The following is a 26535-nucleotide window of genomic DNA, read 5'->3' as shown; positions in this document are numbered from 1 at the left end:
AGCTGATGTTGAAAGTTTGCAGGAGGATTTAAATAAGCTGGTAAAATGGGCAAAAGAAAATGGATGTCAGTTCAATGTGGAAAAGTGTAAAGTCTTGCATTTTGGGATTAAAAGATTACCAGCTGTGTACTACATAGATGGAAAGGTACTCCAAGAGATTGATGAGGTTAGGGACTTAGGGGTATTGGTAGATAAGGAGATGAAGTTCAGAGGACACATTGCTAAGGTGTCCAAGATTGCACATAGGATTACTTGGTTGTTGAGGAACACACTGACATCCAGAGATAAAGAGGTTATTATTCCCCTTTATAAAGCATTGATACTTCCACATTTGGATTACTGTGCTCAGGTCTGGTCACCTGGATTCCTTGGAGATGAGGAGGCTGTGGAGAGGGTTCAGAGAAGAGTGACCAAGTTGGTGAGTGATATAAAAAATGCTCCCTACATTGATAGATTGAGAGCTTGTGGATTGCAGAGATTGGTTGATAGGCGAAGAAGAGGGGATATGATAGAAACATTCAAATTACTAAAAGGTTTTTATAGGATTGATGCAGGGGAAATGTTTCAGCTGTGTGATAGTGATGGAAGAACAAGAGGTCATCTCTGGAAATTAAAGAAGAGTGTGGTTAACAAAGGTGTCAGAACAAGGTTTTTTGCCTGGAGGGTGGTGAATGAGTGGAATTCATTGCCTGACTTTGTTGTGAGCTCTTCATCTGTAAATGAATTCAAGAAGAGATATGACAGATATTGTTTTGCTAGTTTGGGTCTCCCGCGATGAGTCTACTGACTCCATGGAGATACCCGTAATAATAATAATAATAATAATAATAATAATGTCTATCATCTTGGTATACTACTTTCTTTGGCTGCAACTCATCAGCTATCATCAACAGTACTCCCCCCCCCCCCCCCCCGTTCTATCTTCTCTATCCTCCCTGAAAGTACTGTACCCATCACATTCAATTCCAGTGACAACTTCTTCTGCTGACAGCCAAGTTTTACTAATGCCTACAACTTTTGGTGAGATTGCACTGACTAATGGCAAAAATTCTTCCCTCTCATATAGAATGCTTCTTGCATTGGTATACAAAAATTGCAGATTCCCTTTAGTTCTTGTACCAGCTTTAGAACTGATATACATATCGCTAATTTCAGTAGTCCCATGCCGATTTTTATCCACTCTATTCTGCAATTTATTCCGCGAATAAGGATCAACAAATATACAATCACGGCTTAAGTGTCTCCTCTCCCTCTTACACTCAACCTTTTCAATTTTAGTTTCCCTGCCCAATTACTTCAACTTGTTCAGAAAACAGTAACTTCTTCAATCGCATATGATCTTCCATGTTCAGATGCAACCCATCTCTTGCATACAGCTGTCTTTCCTTCAAACACACTCCAAACATCAACAAATTCCAGACCTCTTTTTTTGTACATTCTTGTAATCATATCATTCATTATCATCGTTCATCTACTTAACTTATACTTGTCAAAACGAGGCAGCACACACACACTATCCTTCCATTGTCACTTTTCTTCTTCACTATATCTAACAATGTTCTTAAATCTTTTGCTACCCAATTTATACTACCACTCAGGTCATTTATACCTGCCATAACTAGCATCTTTTCTGCATCGTGCTCTCTCTTTATTGCTAAAGCCACTCTATTGTTCCAACAGCCAAGCACTTCTCAGGAATACCTCTCTCCATACCCTTAATCATAGACTCACCATATATTTTTCCACTCATAACTTTATTCAAGTCCAAACAAGCGTCATTTACAGCCTCATTTTCCACTCTATTCAGCATGACTCCCAGTTTCATTATTCAACACTCTTTTACTTACTCAGTCACTCTCAGGACATATCGTTTCTTCTTGTGCTTTCATTCTGTTGACTGCAAATCACTCCCATACTATTTATTACTTCATCAATCACCAAAGACTCTCCCATACTTAATCCTGTTCTAGTTACTTAAGCTAAAGTAATCTCCATAGTCCTAATTTCTCTATTCAATACATTTAACTTTTAATTTCCAGAGCCTCCTTACTGAGCACTTCCAATTCCTCTTGCAGAAGATTAAGGTCGTTTTTGTGAACTCATGCCGAAGTTCTTCCGCTATGGTCCTGACGTCTGCTTCCATTTCTAATCACTCCAGCCTATCCCGACATTTCATATATACGTTACATTTTCGTTCTTCTCATTTAGCCAAACAGTCCACAGATCCTTCACATTCTTCAACACCTATATGTAGCAGTTTCTGCAGTGCATCCATTGCAAAAAATCCAATGCAGAGCCAGACTTTCGTATAGAAATCCTCTGAGCTGCTGAAGTACTCTCTTGTTGGACGTCATCTTTAGACGCTGTAGTGAAGACTTTGAAGTAGTGAAACATCAGCGAGAACACAATATATACAACAGAGTTTCAAACAATAATACCACTGAAGGACACTTGTATCCAGCCGAAGCACAACTGCAACACAATTTGAGACAAAAAACTACACTATACTTTAATTTAAAAACACATTTTCTAGCATAACTCAACACGACCACCACAGTCACTAGCGACACTAGTGCCATAAAACAAACCAGCCAAAGAATACACCCAGTTGAGAGACATAGTGAATTATGTAGATAGGATTAACTACTCTCATGACATTAATTACATTTATTTGTATTACAAGAAGCTTACTTGCATTAGAAACCATTGAGCTTACCATATTAAGGAGAAGATAAGATATTTTTTTAGCTAGTGTTTTATTTGTTCTCTGTAAAACTCAAATATCTTAGTGTATCTATGTACGTTTGTATTGATCATTGTGGTATTATGCAGTTAAAAAGTAATTTTGTTTTTATCCCAGTTTGTAAGTTATGTATGATGTCATGCCATAACAGTGTGTGTACGGCTGTACATAGTTTTATAATTTTATATTAGCAGTCCTTTTTACACTTATTTTACTTTGCTTTTTCTTCCCCAATAGTATTTCAGTCCATAGGAGGGGATGTCTGTACTGTTTGGTATATAAATCGAAGATTTACCATCACAGCCACTGCTGTTTTGTTCATACTTCCTATGTGCTATTTCCAGAGGCTGGACTTTCTCAGATATGCCAGGTAAATTTTGAATATATTATGGTAGCTGTTTGCAGAGATAAAAATAAGAATTGCTTAATTTGTGAAACTTATAAATGTGCCATCATCATCATCAAATTCCTGCCATGTAGCCTCAAGGGGTGTACAGCATATGATAATATTACATGAAAAAAATTACATTATTACTAACTTCCTATCTACAATTTTCCTCCAAATCAGTCTGTTACTTGTCAAGACTCCAACATTATCAGATCTTATATTTCTATCATCTAAGGCAGCGCTTCCCAAACTGTGGGCCGCGGCCCCCTTGGGGGCCATAGGTTTTGTTCAATGGGGCCGTGAAATAATGAAAACAAATTTAAAATGTTTTAAGACTAAGTAGATTTTTTTTTATTTTAAAAGAAACGTATTTAACTTTTATTATTTCTTTTTTGTTATTTTTTATATTTTAATGGAAAAATTCACACATTGGTGTTGGTTCACAAACTTTGCTTCCTGCGTATTTCGGCGCTTAATGAATATCAGTAAATATTGCTTATTCATATGTTTCATTTCAAAGCAGTGGTTAATTGTATTTACTTCGAATGCTCTCCAGGGAAGCTCCAAATCTTCCTGTCCCTTTCATCAGACGCGTTCGTAATCAGGGACTGTTGATATTGACTTTATATACATATCAAAACTCGTTTTATATTATCACTGTCATCCGAGCTAGTTTTCTGTTACCAATAAAAGTTTCGCATATACTTCACACACATGAAAAAAAGCTTAAACAAGTTCATGTGGGGGATATAGTAACTCGCTTGCAGTGGTAAACAACACGCCCTCCCTAAGAGCCACTATACTGCAGAGGCAATAAAAATAAGTACTTTTATTATGCCAGTGAACAAGGTATGAGGAGTCTGTGTAATATATTTCTCAACAAATAGTGCAACACAGTTGACATTTTCAATGATTCTGCCTATTTTCATTGTCTTTGTCTTTTTATTACTGACCTTCATACCATATCTATTACAACATTCATTAAATTTAGTCAGGGAATCTTGCAGACTTGCAGTGGATTTATTTAGAAGTATAACATCGTCTGCATAAAGCAAAGAGCTGACATTAACATCTCCAATTCTCATATCATGTGTAATACCGCTTTCCTTCATAATGTAATCCATATAGATAATGAATAACAGAGGGGATAATGTACATCCTTGTCTCACACCAGATTTAACATTAAACCATCTTCCTGTATTTCCTTCAATTCTAACTGCTGACTTAACTCAAATAAAGACTAAGTATTGCTTGATATAATGCCCCATTGACACCATATAACTGCAGCATATTGAATAGCTTCTCTCTCTTGGCACCTTGTCATATGCCTTTTCCAAATCAACAAAACTTAAATACAAATCTTTGTTATATTCCCATGGTTTCTCGACTATTTGTCGTAAAGTGAAGATCTGATCCTGACAGATCAGATCTCTATTTGGCCTGAATCCAGCTTGTTCTTCACCAAGCTTTTCTTCCACAATTCTTCTCAACCGTTCTGGCAACTCTACTCTACAGTATTCAAGTAGATACCCAACAGGGTGCACCATGAGAAGGTGAGGATTGGACATTAGGTCAGAAACCCTGGTCGGTTCTCCGCATTCCTTTAAAGGCTATGTGGAGGTCTCCTCTCAGTTATACAGCTTTGACTCTTAAGCACCCACATTGCCAGCCTGGATGGCTGAGTGCTTAGCATACCCACTCTCCAACCAACAGGCTGTGTGTCCAAATTCCATGGTGAGTATGGGTGTTTGTGATTGTCTTTAGGTGGGATGTGAATTTTATCTCCTGGTGTGAGACCACTTCCCCATTTATTGGGGGTCTGAAGTGGCTTGAAAAAGTTATGCATTTGGTCTCTAGTGTAGAGTTTCTGGACAGTGTTAAAAAATAAATAAAAAATATATATAAAATTGATAAAAATAAAATAAAATAGAAAAATATCCTTAGCCAATCCTTGGTATAGAATGTTTTATAGGTTTGCAAATAGCCTTTTGTTGGTGGGAGCAACAAAAAAAAAACCATCACCTTATATCATTTTATTGGAAATTGCATTCTAATCCCAAATTCTTTTAAATTAAAAACCACTACTCGGTAAAAGTTAATATGCAAAAAATTGCTGCTTGTCTGTCTTAGATATGACAAACATAATGATGAACCAATCAGATTTCATTTTATTTTGATTGATGAATCGTTAACGTGTGTAAATCTCTAAGTATGTCTCTTATTAGTAAAAAATAATATTTGTACTCAAATATTTGCTCCAATATTGTCTTACTTTTTTTTTAATGGCATTAACTTATAACCACATCATGTTAAGATAAAATAAACTATTGTCTACTCTCATTTTGCTGGATTCAAACTAGCATATTTAGAGCAAACACAAGGCACTGCAACCAATTATATAGTAGAAACAATTACAAAGTGAATTTCTGAATTTACCAGTTCAGTACCATTAGCAGATAGTATAGACATTGCCACTTATAAACTTGCCATTTAGCAGAAAATGTCGACATTCATGCCTTTGTTGCTCCACTCTCGTGTCATGCAACCTCACCTGTATTAAATAAATAAATCCGAGCTTTGCAAAAACCAGGTATATTGAAGCATAATGCCTTTTTCTTCTCAGCTATCATCATCATCTTATAAAATGTAATTACTGGAACAAAATCTTGCTTTTAATAAATCCTTCCACAGAGAACTTGACCATTTACCTCCTGTATTCTGGTTCTGACTTTTTCTTTTAATTGCTTCTTTTTTTTCAGAGTAAATTATACTTGAAGATAAATTGTATTCCTTTTTTTTTTAATCCTTGAGCCAAATGTGAGCAATCAAGAACTTGCACATGAAATAACTTTGTGACCAGGCTACTTGTAAATGGACAGATAAAAGGATAAAAAAAAAGCATATAATTTCTTGCCAGGTATACTTTTCTTTGTAACCAAGGAAAAAAAAAAAATTGTACATCTCTCTCTCTCTCTCTTTTACAGATATGGTGATAGACCATTTTCCTACTTGCACAAGAAAGTATGATTCCAGCCATTAATTTAGCTGTTGGTTTTGTCATAGGTTTAGTTTCCAAACGGTAGAAATTAGTGCAATACAAAGGTTTTCAAAGAAGCCAAATTCTAGCTCCTTTGTTACAGTTGAAATAATGTCATAATTCAAAGCAATGGTAAAGCAAAACATGATTGAATGGGAAAAACTTAAGACATTCTTAAGACTTATATTAGCCGGACTGGTTGGCCAAGTGGTTAGCGTATCCACTCTCCAGCCAAAAGGTTGTAGGTTCGAATCCTGGTGTGGGCATGGATGTTTGTAATTGGCTTTGAAAAATATTAGTGGTGGTGGTCGGCAGCAGATGGCATTGGTGTAGATGATGAAAGTGGTTGCGATTCGTTATAGTTAGTGGATTGAGTGATGGAGATGGAGAGTTGTGGAGTAGGTGTCCTCCCTCGATGAGTCTTTGGACTCCCTGGAGATTCATGTAATAATAATAATAATAAATACAAAGAGAAAAGCTAGTTCCCAGAAAATTAATGCATACATAGAATGTAGTTGTAATTCCTTTCTTGTACTTGTTTCTGTCTCTTATTAGTCTCTTTCTGTCTCTTATTGTGCAGAGATTTTATGTGAAATAAGAATGAAACAGTACTTGGCAGATACACCTTCACCTGAATTATTCAATAGCAGTTCACATTCTGTGAAGAAAGTACTCTTTCCAAAATGTGTGTGGAAGACAAAGACATAACTGCTACACAAGACAACAACTCAATTCAGAAACTATCAGTGGCACAGTAGAAAATCTAATTTTTCCACAGTGGAAACAATTATCTTGTTCATATTGAAGATAGGGATGTATTGAAAGCAGGAGAACGAAGGGATGGATATTAATTATGTAAAGAGTAATGAAGGTGTTGTAGAAAATGTGGTGGAAGGAGTGAGCAATAGTGCATGAAATATGTGGAGTGTGTGGAAAAAATTGGGTTGCAGAGCAAAATGGAGGCCTTACACGAAATCCTTCACAGGACGAATATGACTTCGATACATTCTGCATGTGGCACAGCAGGAGAGAGCAAGAGGGAGTGAAAGAAAAAGTGAATGGGAAAAGTATGAAAAAGTGAGAAACTGAAAGTAAGGAGAGGGTATTGTGCAGAGATTTTATGATAAGAGGTGGATTTAATGAGAATGTGATGAAAGCATGTGTCCCAGTTGCAATGATCAAGGATGTTAGTGAAACTATTAGTTTGCAGAGAGGAGATATGAAAGAGTTGATTGTTTTGGCAAGCAAATGATTTCAAAGATGAGAAATATACAATGAGAAAATTGCTGGAACAAGCAAAAATGAAAAAAGTGATAAAGTAAAGATTGTGAGTCTGCTGTAACATTATGATAGGACTGAATTGAGAAGAAGGGCCATGACTGCTAATGAGTCAGTGAGAAGGTTGTGAGGAGGATGTGCAGTTTATAGATGTATGGAGTGTATTTAATTAATGAAAGGACTTGTGTATGCCTGACGGTCTGCATTTAAATAGTTTTTTAAAGTGTTCATTCGGAGGCTAGAAGTACAAAATCAGGAAACTAGCAGTATTGGGGGGGGGGGGGAAGACAGTCCAGTCTGGATCTAGCCACCCCTGTGATAAGTGAGTGTCAATAAGGAAATGATTACATAATGCCAAATACAGTTCACAGGTTTCAAATCTGAATAAGTTGGTGATTACATCACACAGAGATAACTATGGATCCAAAAGGATGTTAAAATATATGTATGTAAATGTCACAAGTCAGAAATAATTGGGGGGGGGGGATTTTAGCAGTGATCAGCTCGATTTGGCCAAAAATTATTGGAATCAGCCAGACCTGGTTGACAGAAGATGATATAGTCACGGCGTTTTATTTTTCGGTGAGGATATAAGGAACAGTACATGAAGAGAACAAGTATTACTGACGAAAGCTAAAGAACTTCAACCAACAAAAATAGAAGCAAAAGAGGATTTTAGGTCTGAGGAAACAAGCTCATTGGAGGAATGTCATGTGAGATAAAAGCCAATGTAACAAAATATATTGTGGGGGAGAAAAAAAATTGATCGGTTTGCTCATGAGCTTTGGACTGCTTATCTAATTTTCTCTTATACTCTTATTTAGTCCTATGGTAAAAAAAGGCTAAATCAAAGTATGAGGGAAATTAGCTAAGTAGGCCATAGGAAATCCTAAAGAATTTTTTTTACTATGTATCAAGTAAGAGGAAGAATGATTATGGAAGGATAACTTTAATAATGCTGATGGTAGGAAAGTCACAAAGTAGAAGAAATAGTTCAGTTACTAAATTATGACTTTGCAAGGGATATATCATCCTGGTGGACATTCTAAACTTGCCAATTGCAACAGTGACTGATGTGAGAATTGAGGTTATGAACTGGAGGTTATGAAATGATCAAGTCACATTGAAAAATATCAATGTGACTTGATCTTTTTCAATATGTGAATTGATATTTTTCAATATAGCAGTGGGATTGGATTTGCATTTGCATTTTGGACTGCGTGCTGTGAAAATGTGTAAGACAACTGGCACTGCCATTGACTAAGCTATTTAATGTAAGTCTCAGCTCTGCAAGGTTCCAAGGAATTGGAAAGAGGCTAAGATACTTCCATTACATAAAGGTGGCTCCAAAACAGAAGTAACAAATTACCAACAAATTAGTATCTCAAAAATTCAGCTTAAGTTATCAGAAATGTTAGTTAAAGATAGAATTCAGGAATGGTTGGATAGGAATATGGTGGGCATCATAGTTTTGTAAAAAGTAGGACCTGCCTTAGTAATTTATTCACATTTCATAAGAGTGACAGCAGAATTAGATAAAATGACTTATTACACCATGATCTGCTGGACTTTTCAAAGGGCTTTGACAGAATAATGCACAGAAAATGTTTGCAAAAGTTGTAGCAAATAGGGATGAATATGAATAGGGATTTCAGGAAAGGTGAAATCAGGAGAATGAGGATGATTAGTGGAGTGCTTGAAGGCTCTATATCAGGACAACTGCTGTTCATTTTGCATATTTAATGATATAGGGAATAACTTAAGGGGGATATTTTGTTGTAATGATGCAAAACTTGGAAGGGCATTAGTTAATAAAGGTGATGATGAAAAAAAAAAATCCTCCCAGATACTTTAAAGAAATTGGCATTACGAGTGAAATATAATAATGATTGTCAACTTAATGTTGAAAAATTGTGAGGTAATGCACTTTGGGTTTAAAATATTACATATTATGCATCACATTGATGATACTGAAATGTAGGAAATTGATGAGACTAGAGACTTTGGGAAAATGGTGAACAGAGAGTTAAAGTTGGTAAAATAGCACAGATGATTACTTAGATGTTGAAGAACACATTGACAAATAGGTATGTTACTATTCCTCTTTATAAGGCTATGATATGGCTTGCATCTTGACTATTGTGCACAGAATTGGCCAACTAAGTTTCTTTGTGATCAGGAGGTAGTGGTGGAGAGTATCTAGAGATGAGTAATCAATCTAATGACAAATCTATGGAATGCTCTCTTTGAGGATAGATTGAAGATGTGTGAATTGCAGAGTTTAATTGATAGGTGAAAAAAAGAGGGCATGATAAAAACTTAAGTTCCTAAAGGGGGTTCTATAAGATTGAGACAAAAGAAATTTTTCAATACATAATGAGTAAAGAAGAATTACAGTCATCTCTGGAAGTTGTGTAAAAGTGTGGTTAGTAAGAGTGTGTGGACTAGATTTTTTGCTTGGAGAGTGGTGAATGACTGGTATTGATTACTGGAGGTGGTCATGAGTGCCATGACAGTGAAAGTGTTTAAATGGAGGTATAATTCAGTGGGAGTTTTAAGTTTTGTGTGAATAATGGTTGATGTGGGTCTCCTGTGATGAGTCTTCTGACTCCATGAAGATACCCTTATAATAGTAATAATAGTCTTGACAAACTCGTTACAGCCTATAAAGAATGCTGGAGAAGAAAATTCCCAGCACTTGACATGATCTAGAAATGGAATTTTACCATGAGGCCTGTGATTTTACTCTTCTCATTCTTGATATTTTAATTCCTTTCACTTTACAGGTCACATTATTCTCATTCCAGAACCCAATAAAGATGGACATTCCCAGTTAATGAAAAAAGATAAAAAATGAAATAGAAATTATTAGTGGGAAAATTCTGAAGTCTTAATGCTCTTGAATTATTTAAGGTTAGAAAAGAAAAATTTCTAAATAACTTAGGGAATTGAAACAACATAGATCCGAATATAAATTAAATTATATTTTAATAGATATTTCCGATATTTCGGCAATGTCACATTGCCATTTTCTAAAGGAACTTACAAAAAGGCAGGTGCACACAAGGCAATAACAATACAGTAACTGAGAATGAAGATTTGAAGCTATCGTTCTCCTAGAAGTTCTGATGGTGCCCTCTGGAGGGCTAAGTAGGCGTTCTTGGCCATTGGGCTGAAGGTCTGCTGTATGCCTCCCAAATTTGGGGCAGTCGCATACAACCAAATTTGTTGAGGTTTGGAGAGTTTCTTAGGGCAGAGGCTGATTCCATAAATATTCTTTCGAATTTATATTTGCTCCGGTGTATTATTGTTGCTTTCTTCCAACGTATTCTGTGGCGAGTATCCAGAGCATGGTCTGCAAGACCAGAATGGCTATACTTGTAAAACCGGATGTAGTCCTTGTGTTCAGAAATTCTGATATTCGCTGTCCTGCCTGTTTGGCCAAAGTACGACAGTTTACAACTGCAAGGGACCTGGTATACACCAGGTAGGTCTAGGGGAAGTGGTTGGTCTTTGGTAGAGCGGATAAGGGATGCCAATTTTCTGTAAGGCCTGTAACAGGAGGTGAGGTCATGTTTTTTTAGAATTTTGGTAATTTTTTCTGAGGTGCCTCGGATGTAGGGAATGGTGATGAATTTAGAGTAATCTTTTTTGTGGAGGGGGGGGAGGAGGGGGGTTGTGGTTTGTAGGTTTTAATATTTTTTGGATTTTTTTTGGGGGGGGGTAGCCATTGGCTGAGAAAGTGTTGAGGATGTGATTTAGTTCAGTGTTAAGGGCTATGTCATTAGAACAGATTAGTTTAGCCCTGTTGTATAGTGTTTTTACCACTCCATATTGTTGTGAGGGGGGGGGGATTGTTGGTGTATGTATCTGCCTGTATGGGTGGGTTTTCTGTAAACTGAGAAAAACAAAGTTCCATCAGGCTGGCGGGTGACTAGTGTGTCTAGGAAAGGGAGGCAGTTGTTTTCCTCTTTTTCCAGGGTGAACTTGATTCTGGCGTGTTGATTGTTTAAGTGTGTAAGGAAGGAGAGGAGTGTTTCAGAGCCATGTGGCCAAATAGCGAACACATCATCAACGTAGCGAAGCCATATGGTTGGTTTTTGTGGGGCAGAGGCTAAGGCTTTTTCCTCAAAGGTCTCCATAAAGAAATTGGCCAAGGGTGGTGAGAGTGGTGAGCCCATGGCTGTTCCCTCTATTTGTTTGTAGAATTTTCCCTGCCAAACGAAATAGCCTGAGTTCATTGTGAACTGAAATAGGGCTGAGATATCGGGGAAAAATTTAGCTTGGATTAGCTCTAAAGTTTCCTTGAGTGGGACATTTGTGAATAAGGAGGAGACGTTGAAGCTGACCATTATGTCAGTATGTTGGAGTGTAAGGTTTTCTATGCTGGCTTTGAAGTGGGCTGAGTTTTTTATGTGTGATGGTGTGTTGCCAGTATATTGTGTGAGCTCTTTGGCCAAATGTTTAGCTAATTTGTATGTGGGGGAATCAATGCCATCCACTATGGGACGTAATGGCACATTTTCTTTATGTATTTTTGGGAGTCCGTAAATACGGGGGGGTATAGAGTTAAACGGTTTTAATCTGTTGGTAACTTCTGCAGGCCAAGAAGTGACTTTCTTAAGGAGCCTGTGAAGTTTTCTAATTTGTGAGTTGGTGGGATTGTAATTGATAGGGAGGTAAGTAGCCCGATCTAATAGAAGAGCATTCAGCTTACCTTTGTAGTCCTTTTGGTTAAGTACTACAGTTGCATTTCCTTTATCCGCTTTGGTGATAACTAATTCTTTATTATTTCTCAATTCCTGTAAGGCTTTAAATTCCTTGTTGGATATATTGGTTTTGGGTGGTTTTGCTATGGAAAGGACACAAGCTACATCCAGTCTTACACTGTTGGCGATTTGATGTGGAAGGTGGCGGATTCCTCTTTCAATCTGGATCATAATATCCTCACTTGGTATTTTTCTGGGAGCAATGGCGAAGTTGTGGCCACGTGAAAGCACGTTGAGAGCTTCAGGCTTCAGGGTGACTGAAGAAAGGTTGATTACGGTGTTGGTAGCAAGTTTTGGATTGACGGTAGAATTCTTTTTTACATTGCCGAAATATCGGAAATATCTATTAAAATATAATTTAATTTATATTCGGATCTACGTTGTTTCAATTCCCTAAGTTATTTAGAAAAGAAATAGAAAAGAAAAAGTTAAGCTATTTTGGACTATGGAGCAGTCCCTTTTGTAACAATTTGACAAAAATAAGTTATAATGAACTGAGGTTTAAATCAAAGCCTATTAATTTACATACCTGTGTAAAATTTTTTGGAAATAAAGATTGTAAAAACTTCACCTGATCAGAGCTAAGATGGTATAAGGTACCTGAGGTAAATAAGGCCCATTTTAAAAAAAATCATATTTACGGTAACTTGCACCAGTTTGGTTTCTTACAGACATACAAAGGACGCAATATAATGGCAAATCAGTGGTGGCATATTATCTAGCGACTGTATTGTGTCGGTTTGACCTAGACCTTTGTGGGAGGTGGTTGTGTCTTCCTGTTTAATAATATTACACAGCAATAATTCATACGTTTTATTAAAAAATTGTTCGTTTTGCATTGTTTTTATATTTAAATTGTTCTTTCAACATTCAGTTTTATGATAAAAAATGTTTTAATTGATTTGAATTCATATTTTACGTGAAAATAGATGTTATCTAATCTAGTTTGCGGCAGTTAATAAGGCCCAGTAAATTTGTTCATGGGCCTTATTAAACTGCTATAATTTATTGAAAGTTTATTTTTCACTTGGTTAGAATATAATAAATTTAGTTTAATCCTTTATCCAAGTGTGAGCAAACAAAGTTTGCACCTGAAAATATCTTCAGGACTGGGGTAAGGTAGTACAACACCGGGAAAATCGTAGCAAACGTGGACCAAGCTAACATCACCCCCTATCTCAGTATCTCCCATAATGCAAAACACATCTCCTTGTGGATATGTATAATGTTATGCATTAAGGGAAGGGCCACTACCCAGACTAGTTTCGACCTTTATTGAGGTGTATTTAAGTAAAGACCTCTCTAAAAATTAGACGATCCCGAAAGATCACCCAACTCAGCTTTGTTCCACTCCGTGACAGGCTCACTCCGTCACCAAGAAGAACTTCTCAGCATTGGCTCTACCCAGTGGCAGGCTCACCCCACCACCAGACAGAGCCATAATCTCAGCAGTGGCTCTACTCAGAGACAGGCAAAAACCTACCCCAAGCAGAGCCTTTCATATATATCCAGCATGGGAGGCAGACTCTTCAGTGGGAGCCAGGCCCAGAAGTGGAGATACCAGGCAGAAGCCATGGGCCCTTAATGCATAACATTATACATATCTGCAAGGAGATGTGTTTTGCATTATGGGAGATGATACTGAAATAGGAGTGACGTTAGCTTGGTCAACCTTTGCTACGAGTTGCCCAGTGTTGTACTACCTTACTCCAGTCCTGAAGATATTTTCAGGCACAAACTTTGTTTGCTCACACTTGGATAAAGGATTAAACTAAATTTATTTATGCTATAATTTATGATTTTATTTTTTGGTGATTGCTCATAATGGTTACTTATTTTATTGCTAAAGGCCTCTGAAAATGTCAGAAGTTAAGAAGAAACGGGGTCTTTGGACTGATGAAAGACTAGAAGCAGCTATGAAAGCTGTGCAAAGAGGACAACTATCACAACGTGCAGCATCAGAATGCTATGGATTACCTAGAAGAACATTGAGGAACCATTTAAAGATAGAGAAGATGAAGAAATACTGTGCTAACAAGAAAACAAGAGAAGAACTTGGTAGAAAGAATAGTAAAGTTTGCTTCAATTGGCGTCCCTTTAACTTCAAAGTCTATATGCAGGCAAACTTTTATATTTTGTGAACAAAATGAAATTAGGAATAACTTCAATAAAGAAAGTGGCCTCTCAGGAAAAGATTGGTTAAAGTTATTTTTAAAGAGAAACCCAACAATTTCTAAACATAAAGCTCGATTTTTGAATCCTGCTTGAGCTGTAAGAACATATCCTAATCCTCCATCTTGTGATTCAGATAACTCCGATGATGAGATTCCATTGGCAAATCTAAAAACAAAGAACTCTTTGAAGTTATTGTTTCAGGAGTTAATGCCGACGCCAAATTATGCAGTTGTAAAGGCAACACCACAAAGAAAAGCTTTTAAATTATAAAGGCCAGAGAGTGACCAAAGATCCTTTTCAAAGAAAAGGATAGTAAGAAAGAGAAGGCTGCCACTAAAACACAGGAAGAACCAAAAAAAAAAATAAAGGAACAAAGAGTGTCAAAAGAGGGGTGGTATTGCCATTGATGCAGAGAAGAAAAGGTTGCTGATATGAGGCAATGTACACGGTATCTTAAATGGTACCAAGAAGAGTGTGTTGGTCTCACCAAAGAAGAATGTGGCGTATTTGTATGCCCTTCTGACTGTTCTTAAGCTAATAATTATGATTAAAATTAATAATAATTAAAAATAATTGTTATATTCTTTTTTAAATATTTAATTTTGTTAAAGGGCTTTATTAAACTACTATGGTTTAATAAGGCCCACTCAAGGTGTTTTTTAAAGATTTGGTTAAAATATAAATTACTGCAAGAATTGTTCTTATTTGTGTTTTTTTAATTAGTGAAAATACAAACTTTAATATGAACACTGTTGTTTCAATTAATCTAAACAATTGTCTAACTTATTCAAATATTAAATAAGGTGGGCCTTATTTGCCTCAGGTACTATACAATTAAAAATGATGAACACACTGACACCTGAACGTAGAAATAATGTTCATATAACATTTATTTATTATTATTTTTATTATTATTCAGGCCTCCATGGAGTCAAAAGACTCATCGAGGGGAGGTCCCCCCCCCCCTAAGAAACACAAAGTCTGTCATACCACTCCTTGAACTCATTGATCATTCTCACTCTCACCACTCCATCAGGCAGTGCATTCCATGGTTCAGCCACCCTCCATGCAAAGAAACCACTACTCACCCTCTTGCTCACAGTTTTCTTTCGTAACTTCCAGGGATGGCTTCTTGTCATCACTCCTTCCTGCTGTTCAACCAAGCGAAAGAACTCCCCAGTGTCAACCCTCTAACCACCTCTCAACAGTTTAAAAGTCTCAATCATATCACCTCTCCTTCTATCCACCAAACTCTGCAGTCCACATTCCCTCAGCCGATCCTCATAACTATCATTGTACAGTCCTGAAACCATCTTTGTTATCTGCCTTTGTACCCTTTCCACAGTTAATTTATTCCTTTCAAATCCTGGGGACCAAATCTGAGAACAATAGTCCAAGTGTGGTCTGATCAGGGTATACAACGGAATGATAACTGTTTTATCTCTGCAGGTCAGTGTCCTTCTCATTATTGCAGCAATCCTCTGTGTTGCCTTCGCTACCTTTGCAATATGTCCCCTAAATTTCAGGTTTCTATCAATCATCAACCCCAGATCTCTTGTCTCCCCTACTTCCTCCAGTATAACTCCTCCCATAGAGTATGCAGTGTCCCATCAATGTTTCCCAAACCTCAAGACCTTACATTTTGCTGCATTAAACTGACACCCCCATTCATTTGCCCATCTATCTAGCTTATTCAAATCCTCTTGCAGGGCTGCCGCATCTGCACTATTACTAATAATCCTTCCCAGCTTCGCATCATCTGCAAACAACTGAATATCCCCTTGCAGTCCACTGACAATGTCATTGATATAAAGGTTAAACAATATAGGTAACAGTACTGAGCCCTGTGGGACCCAATTTGTAACCCTCTGCTTCCTTGAAACTGCCCCACCATACACAACTCTCTGATACCTATCGGACAGCGAATCCTGAATCCAGTTGACCAGTCTGACATCCAGACCCATGTGCTGCAACTTGAATATCAGCTTATCATGTGGCACCCTGTCAAATGCCTTCGCTAAGTCTAAGAAAATGGCAGTATATGCCTTTCCCTCATCTAATGCTCTTGTAACGTTATCATAAAAGGCTAGCATATTGCTAAAACAAGAGCGCCCCTTCACAAATCCATGTTGACTCTCACTGATAACATTACCCTCATCTGCCCAATGCTATATACGGTCCTTCACTACTTTCTCCAAGATTTTGCTAACTACTGATGACACACAAACTGGTCTATAATTAGATACTTCCAGTCTGCTACTGCCCTTATGCAATGGCACTGTCTTACCTTCCTTCCATTCCATGGGCACCTTTCCAGCAGCCAGACTTTCACTGAAAAGCCAGGTCAAAGGCATCTGAATGTTATTTCAGTGTGCTCAGTATTCAGTACACACTATTCAGTGTGATGAATGTCAGTGTGCTCATCACTTTTAATTGCATACCACCTTCGTTCTGATCAAGTCTTGTGTCAAGTTTTTACCATCTTTACTTCCAAAATATTTTACACAGGTATGTAAAATTAATATGCTTTGATTTAAACCTCACTTGATAACTTTTTTAGCCTAACTGTTACAAAAGAGATTATTAATATTCACAATGTGAAAGCATAGCTGATCTAAGGTTAGTAATGATTATTCCATGTCATGTAATGGTCACATAAAGAGAATAAGAGATTAGTAAAACAGGTATATGAAACAGAAATGACTAGAAGAAAATCCAGAGGAAGATTAAGATATTGATTAATGCAAAATAGGCAACTGGTACCAGTAGCGGCTCGTCCATAAGGGCTGCATGGAATGCAGCTCTTGCGTTGAGTATACTAGCCAGTACTACTCGCTAGTATACTGAACGCTGGAGCTGCATTCAATGCAGCCCTTATGGATGAGCTGCCACTGACTAGTACTAAAACCTTAATTTTATTGGATTTACAGAACCTGTATGCCTCTTGAGAATATATGCTAGGAAATAATAATTATTAATGATGATTAAAACAGGTGCAATGCAGTAAATAGCAATGCAGTCTGATTCAAATCAGGTGAAATGTAGTCTGATCCCCATTGCCCAAAATATTGTGGGCAATGGGGATCAGATAAAGGAAGGAAAAGCTGTAATATTCTACTAAACATGAAGATAAACTTCTTGAATTCCTAGGATACATTAATGCGAAAAATTTCAAAATGGGAAATCACTGAGACACTTGTATCTATGATTACATAGACGGTTCTGTTAACTGAAGAAGTAGATGAATTTTTGAGTCATTACAAGGAAACTGACATTAAGGAAAAGCTAGTTCTTGTTAGAGATCTAAACAACAGAATAGGAAATGAATACCAGACATGGAAATCTTTTTGGAAAATTTGCTGGATTTTTTTTCAGGATAAAGAATAATCATTATACCATGTTCCAATGTAAAATTCCACAAATTCACAAGAAATAACTCTTATTAGCTGTTATTATGGATAGTGATATCTTCAAATTTGTTTATGATAAAGAGTATACATGGGATTTTACATAAGATCACCACCATTTAGTTTTGAGCATGATAAAAATTTACTCAAATATGCATTATTGAAGTATAAATCTAAGATTGAAAATAACAACTAAATCTTAGAGATCCTGCAGCAAAAATCTTCAGAAAATATTGATTTAACAAGGAAGGCATGTGGCCAAGTCATTCTCATGAATAGGAAAATCTGTATGGTGGACTTGTTAAAGGCAGTCATGGAAAAGAAGAAATCAGATAAAACTTCCTGTAAGTAATCAAGTGTCATAAGAAAATACAGAGAAAACTTCTTGAGTTTGAAAAAAAAAATGGCTTGAGTTTATAAGAGCTGAAAAAGCCATTTTAGAAAATAATTAGCCATAATTGATTTTTTTCTGGATTATTCTTTTTGACTGCATGTTTGTTTAAGAGATGTGTGATTTTAAGAGATATTGTTTTTGTTATAAGTATATTGCATTGTATGTCATGGCACCAATGCATAGAGCAAATGTCAAGTGATTTCAATGTGTGATTTTCTTTGCTACTTATAGTTTTATATTTCACATTTGCTACTACAAATGTGAAATATATTCACTTCAGAGAGTATAAAAGATTGTCTAAGGCAGGGGGTCTTCAAATCATGGCTCGCACAGCTCTTTTCTGTGGCCTGCCGGCCATTTTGAAAAAATAACTACTTAACATTAAAACATGATTAAATAAATAATTTCAATGAAGCCCACAGGCCAATAAGCTATACTGCGGTATTTAGAATTGTAAGATGTTTTCCAGATTCACAAGGAACACTGTGCATTTGATACTTTACATAAAATCCTATAAAAATAAATAATATTAAATAAATAAATAAAAAATAAATAAAATTAAATAGACATTTCTTCTTCAGCCATCTATAAGCGCCAAGTGGTACTTAAGTACTAGTACTAACATTGCAGGTAGATGGCTGAAGCAGTAGTTCGTTCGAGTGCGCTGTCTAGTGCCTCCCAGATACATTTCAAAGGTTCTCGATACTTCGTTATTTTCATATAAATACAAGAGGATCTCATCCACAGTCAGTCGTGAATAGGGAATATTCGTGTATAAGCACACGCAAGTTCATTGTGTCATAACCTATTGTAGCTTTATATTGCCAGACTTTTTTCATTAGTGTGAGACATATTGAGTGGATAATAACCATAACACGGCCATTTTGGATCATTTTTTGGGTTCACCTTCCATCACTATGGAGTCTATGAGTAAAAAGTGTAAATCAAGTGATTCTTGTCAAGTTTGTAATGAAAAGTGGACCAATTTGTGCTTTTTTGTGCCAATCGACAATAAGCTATGTGTTTAATTTGTCGTGAGTCAGTGTCAGTATCAAAAGAATACAATATAAAACGACACTATGAGACAAAACATGCATCCAATTTCGATCACCTTCAAGGGCGACTTCGTGTGGACAAAGTGAACCGTCTCTAAATTGATTTAAAATGCCAGCAGGATATGTTTAAAAGGCAGAGGGAAGAGAGCGAAGCATGTGTCAAAGTAAGTTATGTAATAGCTGAAAAAATTGCTAAAAATCAAAAGCCTCCTTGGACGGCGAGTTTGTGAAAGAGTATCTCATCGCTGCTGGGGATATTCTGTGCCCAAATAATAAGGAAGTGTTTAAAAAACCCAAGTTTGTCTGGGGTAACTGTAGCACGACGTGTCGAAGAACTTGCCAATGAATTGAAGGAACTTTAAAAAAACGGTCGTCCGAATTTACGTCATATTCACTTACTTTAGATGAGAGCACAGATGTGAAGGATACATCGTAACTGGCTATCTTTGTCCGTGGTATTGATCAACAATTCAATATGACAGAAGAACAATTCAGTATGAAGGGAACAACAAAAGGCACTGATATTCTTGAAGCTGCCAAGAAAACTCTCCAGCATTTCAACCTCAGCTTAACCAACCTCAAGGGTGTGGTAACTGATGGTGCCCCTGCTATGGTGGGAAAGAATGAAAGGTTTTTTGCACTGCTATGGAAGAACCGGAACTCGAAGGAAAAGATTTCATCCATTACCACTGTTTAATCCACCAAGAGAATTTGTGTGTGAAAACTATTGGATTTGAGAATGTCATGAAAGTTATTGTGACTGTCACCTACATTATTAGGGCAAGAGGATTGAATCATCATCAATTCTCCAAAGAGTGTGAAGTGGATCGTGGCTGTGTGGTTCTTAAAAGAGTCTTTGACTTAAGGAGCAAAATACAGCAGTTCATGCAAACCAAGGGGAATCCGAATGAAGAATTTAGCGATCCGAAGTGAATGACAGACTTTGCCTTTGTGACCGACATCTTGTTGCATATGAATGACCTAAATACGAGGCTACAATCCAAAGATCAACTGGTGCACACTCTGTTTGATCGCATCAAAGCTTTTGTGGCCAAGCTCAAACTTTGGGAGGCACAGCTCGCAAAAAAAGACCTAACTCATTTTCAGCTTCTTGCTGAGTCCAACTGTTCGTCTCTTGATGAATACGCTACAAAATTAGCCATGTTGCGAAGTGAGTTCGAAGAGAGATTTAGTGATTTTCGTAACCACCAGGCTCAGTACAAATGGAACTGCTTGAACTCCAAAACAACTCTTCTTTGAGAGAAATCTCAAAGCTCTGCACATAACGACTTCCAACATTGACAAGCTGGTCAAAGAAAAACATGGCCAATTTGCCCATTGGCATTGTAAAAAATGAATGTTTTCTTCATTAAATTATCTTTTTTCAAGTATTAATTGTGGGGGCCGAGCACTCAAGATTTAGTTTCTCAGATGTTATCATCCGATTTACTATTCTTGATCCACGAGTTCTTACATAATGTGCTGTTTAAAGAGTGGTCCCTCAGTAACTATAAATTCCCTTTTCTTCTTTTTGCATGCTTCCTCCTCCAATTCTATATCCTCATAGTTGAAATTATCAATAATGATAGCTGTTCTTGCATCCATGAGTTGACTAGACGATTTATGAATACACACTACGCATTGTGTACGACCTATGACTGAGCATCTGCAGTGATCGCCAATACATAAGTAGTATAGACACAAAGACACAACATAAATAAAAAAATGAATTTTAACTATGAAAAGATTTTTGGAAAATTTTCTAGTGTTTATTTCCTTTTTCTTTTGGGGAGACCAGGGCCTCTTGGCCCCCCTCCCTGGGTGCGCTACTGACTGCAACCGATACCTGAAATACTGATATCAAAATTCCCTCAACTCCTCTGATTTTCTACATTTCATGCAAACATATACTCCACCACCATCTTTTACCTGCCATATTTTCAAAATGTAATCTTTAAACGATGATGGGCTGGATGACAATGTATTATGATGACTGCCTTATTTGATAAAGAAATGGCACAATGTATAAAGAAATATATTGAAAAAGTATTTCAAACTCAAACTTCCAAACATACTATACTCAGTCACTACCAGCTCACTCGCTAATAGACTTAATTTTTTTTTTCTTAACCACATATTGCACAAACTAAACTTTCTCTTTCTAGCTTGATTGTATGAGTAGTTCTGTCAAAAGACTGAAGATGTTTGATATGAGGTAGAAGTTTTCAGACAAAATACTTAGTTGGGTTTTGCTATACACCAGGGTCAAATGAATTTAACTCAGAGCTATGCAAGCAAATTAATCTTATGGATGCAAGAAGAGCTATCATTATGGGTAATTTCAACTATGAAGATATAGAATTGGAGGAGGAGGAGGAAGCATGCAAGAAGAAGAAAAGGGAATTTATAGTTACTGAGGGACCACTCTTTAAACAGCACATTATGTAAGAACTCATGGATCAAGAATAGTAAATTGGATGATAACATCTGAGAATCTGACTTTAAACGAGGTAACTGTTTTGCATTCACTTGGTGAAAGTGACCCTGCAGTTTTGACTTTATCGAACCTATAGCACATGAAATATGATGAAGGTGAAATCAGACTTTCAAAAGAAGCTAGCTGAAAGGTCAAAGGAAATCTAAGAGAATTCTTTTGCTGGCTGATGAATAAAAGGAAGAATGATCATGCTAGCATAATCTTAGTAAATACAGACGATAGGAAAGTGTCGAATGTACTGGAAATAACTGAGTTGTTAAGTAATCACTTTGGTAAGAGGTATATATACATTTTTGACAAACTCATTAGTTCTCTGGGAGCTGAAATGGATCTAGATAAGAGGTAGAAGTATTAAATATTGCAAGAGATACAGATACAGCAGTGGATTCGGATAAAATATCAGCATGAACATTAAAGGAATGTGCTAGAGAATAACTATGCCTCTAACTTTCACTTTTAACTTGAGTCTCAACACAAATATGATTTCTAATGAGTGGAAGGAAGACAAGATAATTCCATTTTACAAAGGTGGATCTAAAACTGATGCAGTTAATTATATATATATATATATATTAGGAGAATTCATTTTTACTCGGTAGGAATATTATAAAATAAGTTTAATGACTATTACCGAGAGAAAAGATGGCAAGATATATTTAACAAGATACTACTAGTTTACTAGTTTCGTTACAAGAACATCATCAGGTATCATACTCAAAGAAATATATAAAAAATTACAGAGACTTAAAATTGTATTAACAGAACAAGTGAAAAACAGTAGCATGTTTGAAAAAATGCAAGTACGAGTTCCATACAAACGAATACTGATTTAGTATTCGTTTGTATGGAACTATACTTGCATTTTTTCAAACATGCTACTGTTTTTCACTTGTTCTGTTAATACAATTTTAAGTCTCTGTAATTTTTTATATATTTCTTTGAGTATGATACCTGATGATGTTCTTGTAACGAAACTAGTAAACTAGTAGTATCTTGTTAAATATATCTTGCCATCTTTTCTCTCGGTAATAGTCATTAAACTTATATATGGAGAGAAACTGCATCCAGAGATAGACAGATAACATTTTAATCTTATATAGGGGACAGCATATTTTACCAATTTGCTCAAGTAAATTGGATAAGGGGAATTGAATATACCATAATTCTTTTACATTTACAGGTCATCTCACAGAATTCCATATTATTATTATTATTATTATAATAATATTAATTATTATTATCTATAACACAAGACCTCATGGAGTCAAAGACTCATCTAGGAGGTCCTTTTATCTCACACACATCTCATCATACCGGGTCTTAAACACATTCAAACTCCTTGCAGACACCACACTCTCAGGCAAGGCATTCCAATCATTCACAACTCTGCACGAAAAAAACCTGCCTCTCACTCCCCTACTCACACCCTCTTTATACAGTTTCCAGGTATGACCTCTGGTTCTCCCCTGATCTCCCACTATTCTATGTAGAACTTCTCCACCATTGATCCTATAACAACCCCTCACCAACTTGTAGGTCTCTATCATATCTCCCCCTCTTCCTTCTCTCCACTAGACTCTGCAAATTACATCTTTTCAATCTTTCCTCATACTCGACATTCCAGAGGTCAGAAATTACCTTAGTCAGTCGCCTTTGCACCCTTTCCAACATCTCTTCATCCTTCTGAAATACTTAACTTGCATATAGGATGCTATTATATAAAACTCCAAGGGATGGATTTGCAAATGAGGCTTTTGGCATGGATTGGAGTGGTTATCTGATAGGTATCCAAGAGAGTGATGTATGGAGTAGAAGGAGAAGCCGAATCTAAAAGAATGAGGATGCCTAGTGGAGTTCCACAGGGTTCTGTCCTTGGGTCACTGCTGCTTAACTTGCATATTAATTATATTGGATATGATCTAGAGGGAAACATTCAGTTACATGGATAACACAAAGCTAAGTCAAATGATAAGGGATGTCTGATATATCTATTACTGCCCTTATTCACCTTGCAGGCTAACTCGAACAGCTTGATTCTATGAATAATTGTGGACAACGAGTTAAAGTTTAAAAGCATTGCTAAGGTGGTTAAAACATACCATCCGATAACTGCAATGTTGAAAAGAACACTTTAGGAATAAGTTATTCTCCCACTTTACAAGGATATGTAAAAAAAAAAGATCCAGTATTGGCTCTAAATCATATCTGCCTCTGTGGAATTTTGCATATGAAGACAGGCTGAAGAAGGGTGATCTTCAAAGTTTAAGAAAGAGGAGCAGAAGAGATATGATAGAAACATATAATCTAGTAAGATGATGTTACAGTATAGATATAGAGAAAATTTTGTAGCTCATGGCAAGTGAGGATGAACTTGGGGACATTCCTGGAAGCTGAGTAGGGTTCTGGTCAGGAAGAATGTGAAGTGCAGGTTCTTCTCATGACATGTAGTGAGTGAAGGGAATAAGCTGACATTGGACATCTCTTCAATAAATGTTTTCAAAGAGAGGTATGATAGGTGCCAAGGAATTATGCCATCAGGGGTCATTTCTTGATGAATCACTGACTCCTTATATGTAACAGTAATTATTATTATTGCATTACACAATATTCACACAAACCAGTAATAATCCTAATACCATTTTGATTCTGTCATAGAAAAATCCTTGTTTTGCTTGTTGAAAGCATCTTTATCGTATTCAATCATATCTAACACTGTATCATGTTCTTGTCAGCATCTGTTATATATAAAAATAGCATTTTTGTTTAGTGTAGAACATAATACTCTGTGATATAATTTCTTTATCTCTTTACAAACAGCACTCTGGGAATTTTTGCCATGCTTTATCCAGTGTTCCTTACTTGGGGGGGGGGGGGGGTGGGGGGGGGGGGGGGTGGGGGGGGGGGGGGGTGGGGGGGGGGGGGGGTGGGGGGGGGGGGGGGTGGGGGGGGGGGGGGGTGGGGGGGGGGGGGGGTGGGGGGGGGGGGGGGTGGGGGGGGGGGGGGGTGGGGGGGGGGGGGGGTGGGGGGGGGGGGGGGTGGGGGGGGGGGGGGGTGGGGGGGGGGGGGGGTGGGGGGGGGGGGGGGTGGGGGGGGGGGGGGGTGGGGGGGGGGGGGGGTGGGGGGGGGGGGGGGTGGGGGGGGGGGGGGGTGGGGGGGGGGGGGGGTGGGGGGGGGGGGGGGTGGGGGGGGGGGGGGGTGGGGGGGGGGGGGGGTGGGGGGGGGGGGGGGTGGGGGGGGGGGGGGGTGGGGGGGGGGGGGGGTGGGGGGGGGGGGGGGTGGGGGGGGGGGGGGGTGGGGGGGGGGGGGGGTGGGGGGGGGGGGGGGTGGGGGGGGGGGGGGGTGGGGGGGGGGGGGGGTGGACAGATTTAGTCATCTGAGTTTCATTACAAATGAGGAAGTAATGGAGAGGTGACTAACTAAAGTGGTGACAAGACTTAGAATACTCTCTTCAAATATAGATTGACAATTTGTTGGTTACAAAATTTATTCAGTAGGAAGAAAAGAGGAAATATTACAAAAATAAGTTACTATGGTGGTTTTATAGGATAGATATTATTATCCTAGACCCCATATAGTCAAATACTCATCTAGGAGGTCCATCTGTCATACACACGCAGCTCTTCATACCACACCTTAAACACACACACTCGAATTCTCTGCAGACACGACCATCTCAGGTAAGGCATTCCAATCATTTACAACTCTCTCAATGCAAAAAACACACTTCTCATTCTCCTACTCACACCCTCCTTATACTGCTGCCAGGGATTACCTCTGGTTCTTCCCCCTGATTTTTCACCATTTTCTGTAAAATCACTTCAACATTGATCCTATAACAACCCCTTACTAATTTGTAGGTCTCTATCATATTCACCCCTCTTTCTCGTATCCACTAGACTCTGTAAATTGCATCTTCTCAACTTTTCATCATATTTAACATTCCAGAGATCAGAAACTACCTTAGTCAATCACCTCTGGACCTTTCCAACATCTTTTTGAAAACTGGTGACCAAATCTTTACACAGTAGTCCATGTGTGGCCTAATCAGAGCCTTATGCAATGGAACAAGAATCTCCTTACTTCTACAAGCCAGTGTTCTCCACGTCATTCCCAGAATTTGTTGTGTTCACAATTTTGGCAATGTGTCCCCTAAATTTAGAAAAACATTTTCAGTACCTGACTGAAAGAAAGAAAACACGAGTCGGGGTCACATTCAGGAATTGTGTAAGAGCATGGTTAGCATGACTGTTAAATTATATTTTTTTTGCTTGGAGAGTGATGAATGACTAGAATGCATTTACTAGTACTTGTGAATATATTGCTAATGAATGAGTTTAAGAGTGGTATAACATTTGTGAATAATGATTAATGTAGCTCCAGTGTTCCAGTGAAACTGAGTCTATCAAGACTCATCGTGGGAGGTCCCTTCTAGGAAACACAAAGTCTATCATACCACTCCTTAAACTCATTAACTGTTCTCGCTCCCACCACTCTATCAGGCAATGCATTCCATGATTCAACCACTCTCCATGCAAAGAAACCACTCCTCACCCTCTTGCTCACAGTTTCCTATCGTAACTTCCAGGGATAGCCCCTTGTCATCACTCCTCCCCGCTGTTCAACAAAGTGAAAAAACTCCCCAGTTTCAACCTTGTAACCACCTCTCAACAATTTAAAAGTCTCAGTCATATCACCTCTCCTTCTTCTATCCACCAAAAGGCAGGTGATTATAATAGTCTAAGACGTCAACTTGGGAAGGTTTCATGGAGGGAGGAATTGGAAGGCCGGGATA

The 26535-nt window shown here is 37.7% G+C and overlaps 1 protein-coding gene across 1 annotated transcript in view; it reads left to right on the top strand.

Annotated features, from left to right (window-relative positions):
• The window catches only part of LOC150096971 (sodium-coupled neutral amino acid transporter 7-like), a 188645-nt gene that overhangs the window by 116408 nt on the left and 45702 nt on the right, over positions 1-26535 (top strand). Inside the window, exons 5-6 of the mRNA XM_090408104.1 lie at positions 2981-3113; positions 24561-24618. Coding sequence (XP_090264230.1) covers positions 2981-3113; positions 24561-24618 — 191 coding nt within the window. The remainder of the gene's footprint in view (positions 1-2980; positions 3114-24560; positions 24619-26535) is intronic.

The sequence above is a fragment of the Typopeltis vanoorti genome, chromosome 18 (genome assembly GCF_054136105.1).
Source record: "Typopeltis vanoorti isolate ZY-2024b chromosome 18, IOZ_Tvanoo_1.0, whole genome shotgun sequence".
Classification (NCBI taxonomy): domain Eukaryota; kingdom Metazoa; phylum Arthropoda; class Arachnida; order Uropygi; family Thelyphonidae; genus Typopeltis; species Typopeltis vanoorti.
The sequence above is the reverse complement of the archived record's forward strand: the minus strand, read 5'-3'. Positions and strand labels throughout refer to the sequence as shown.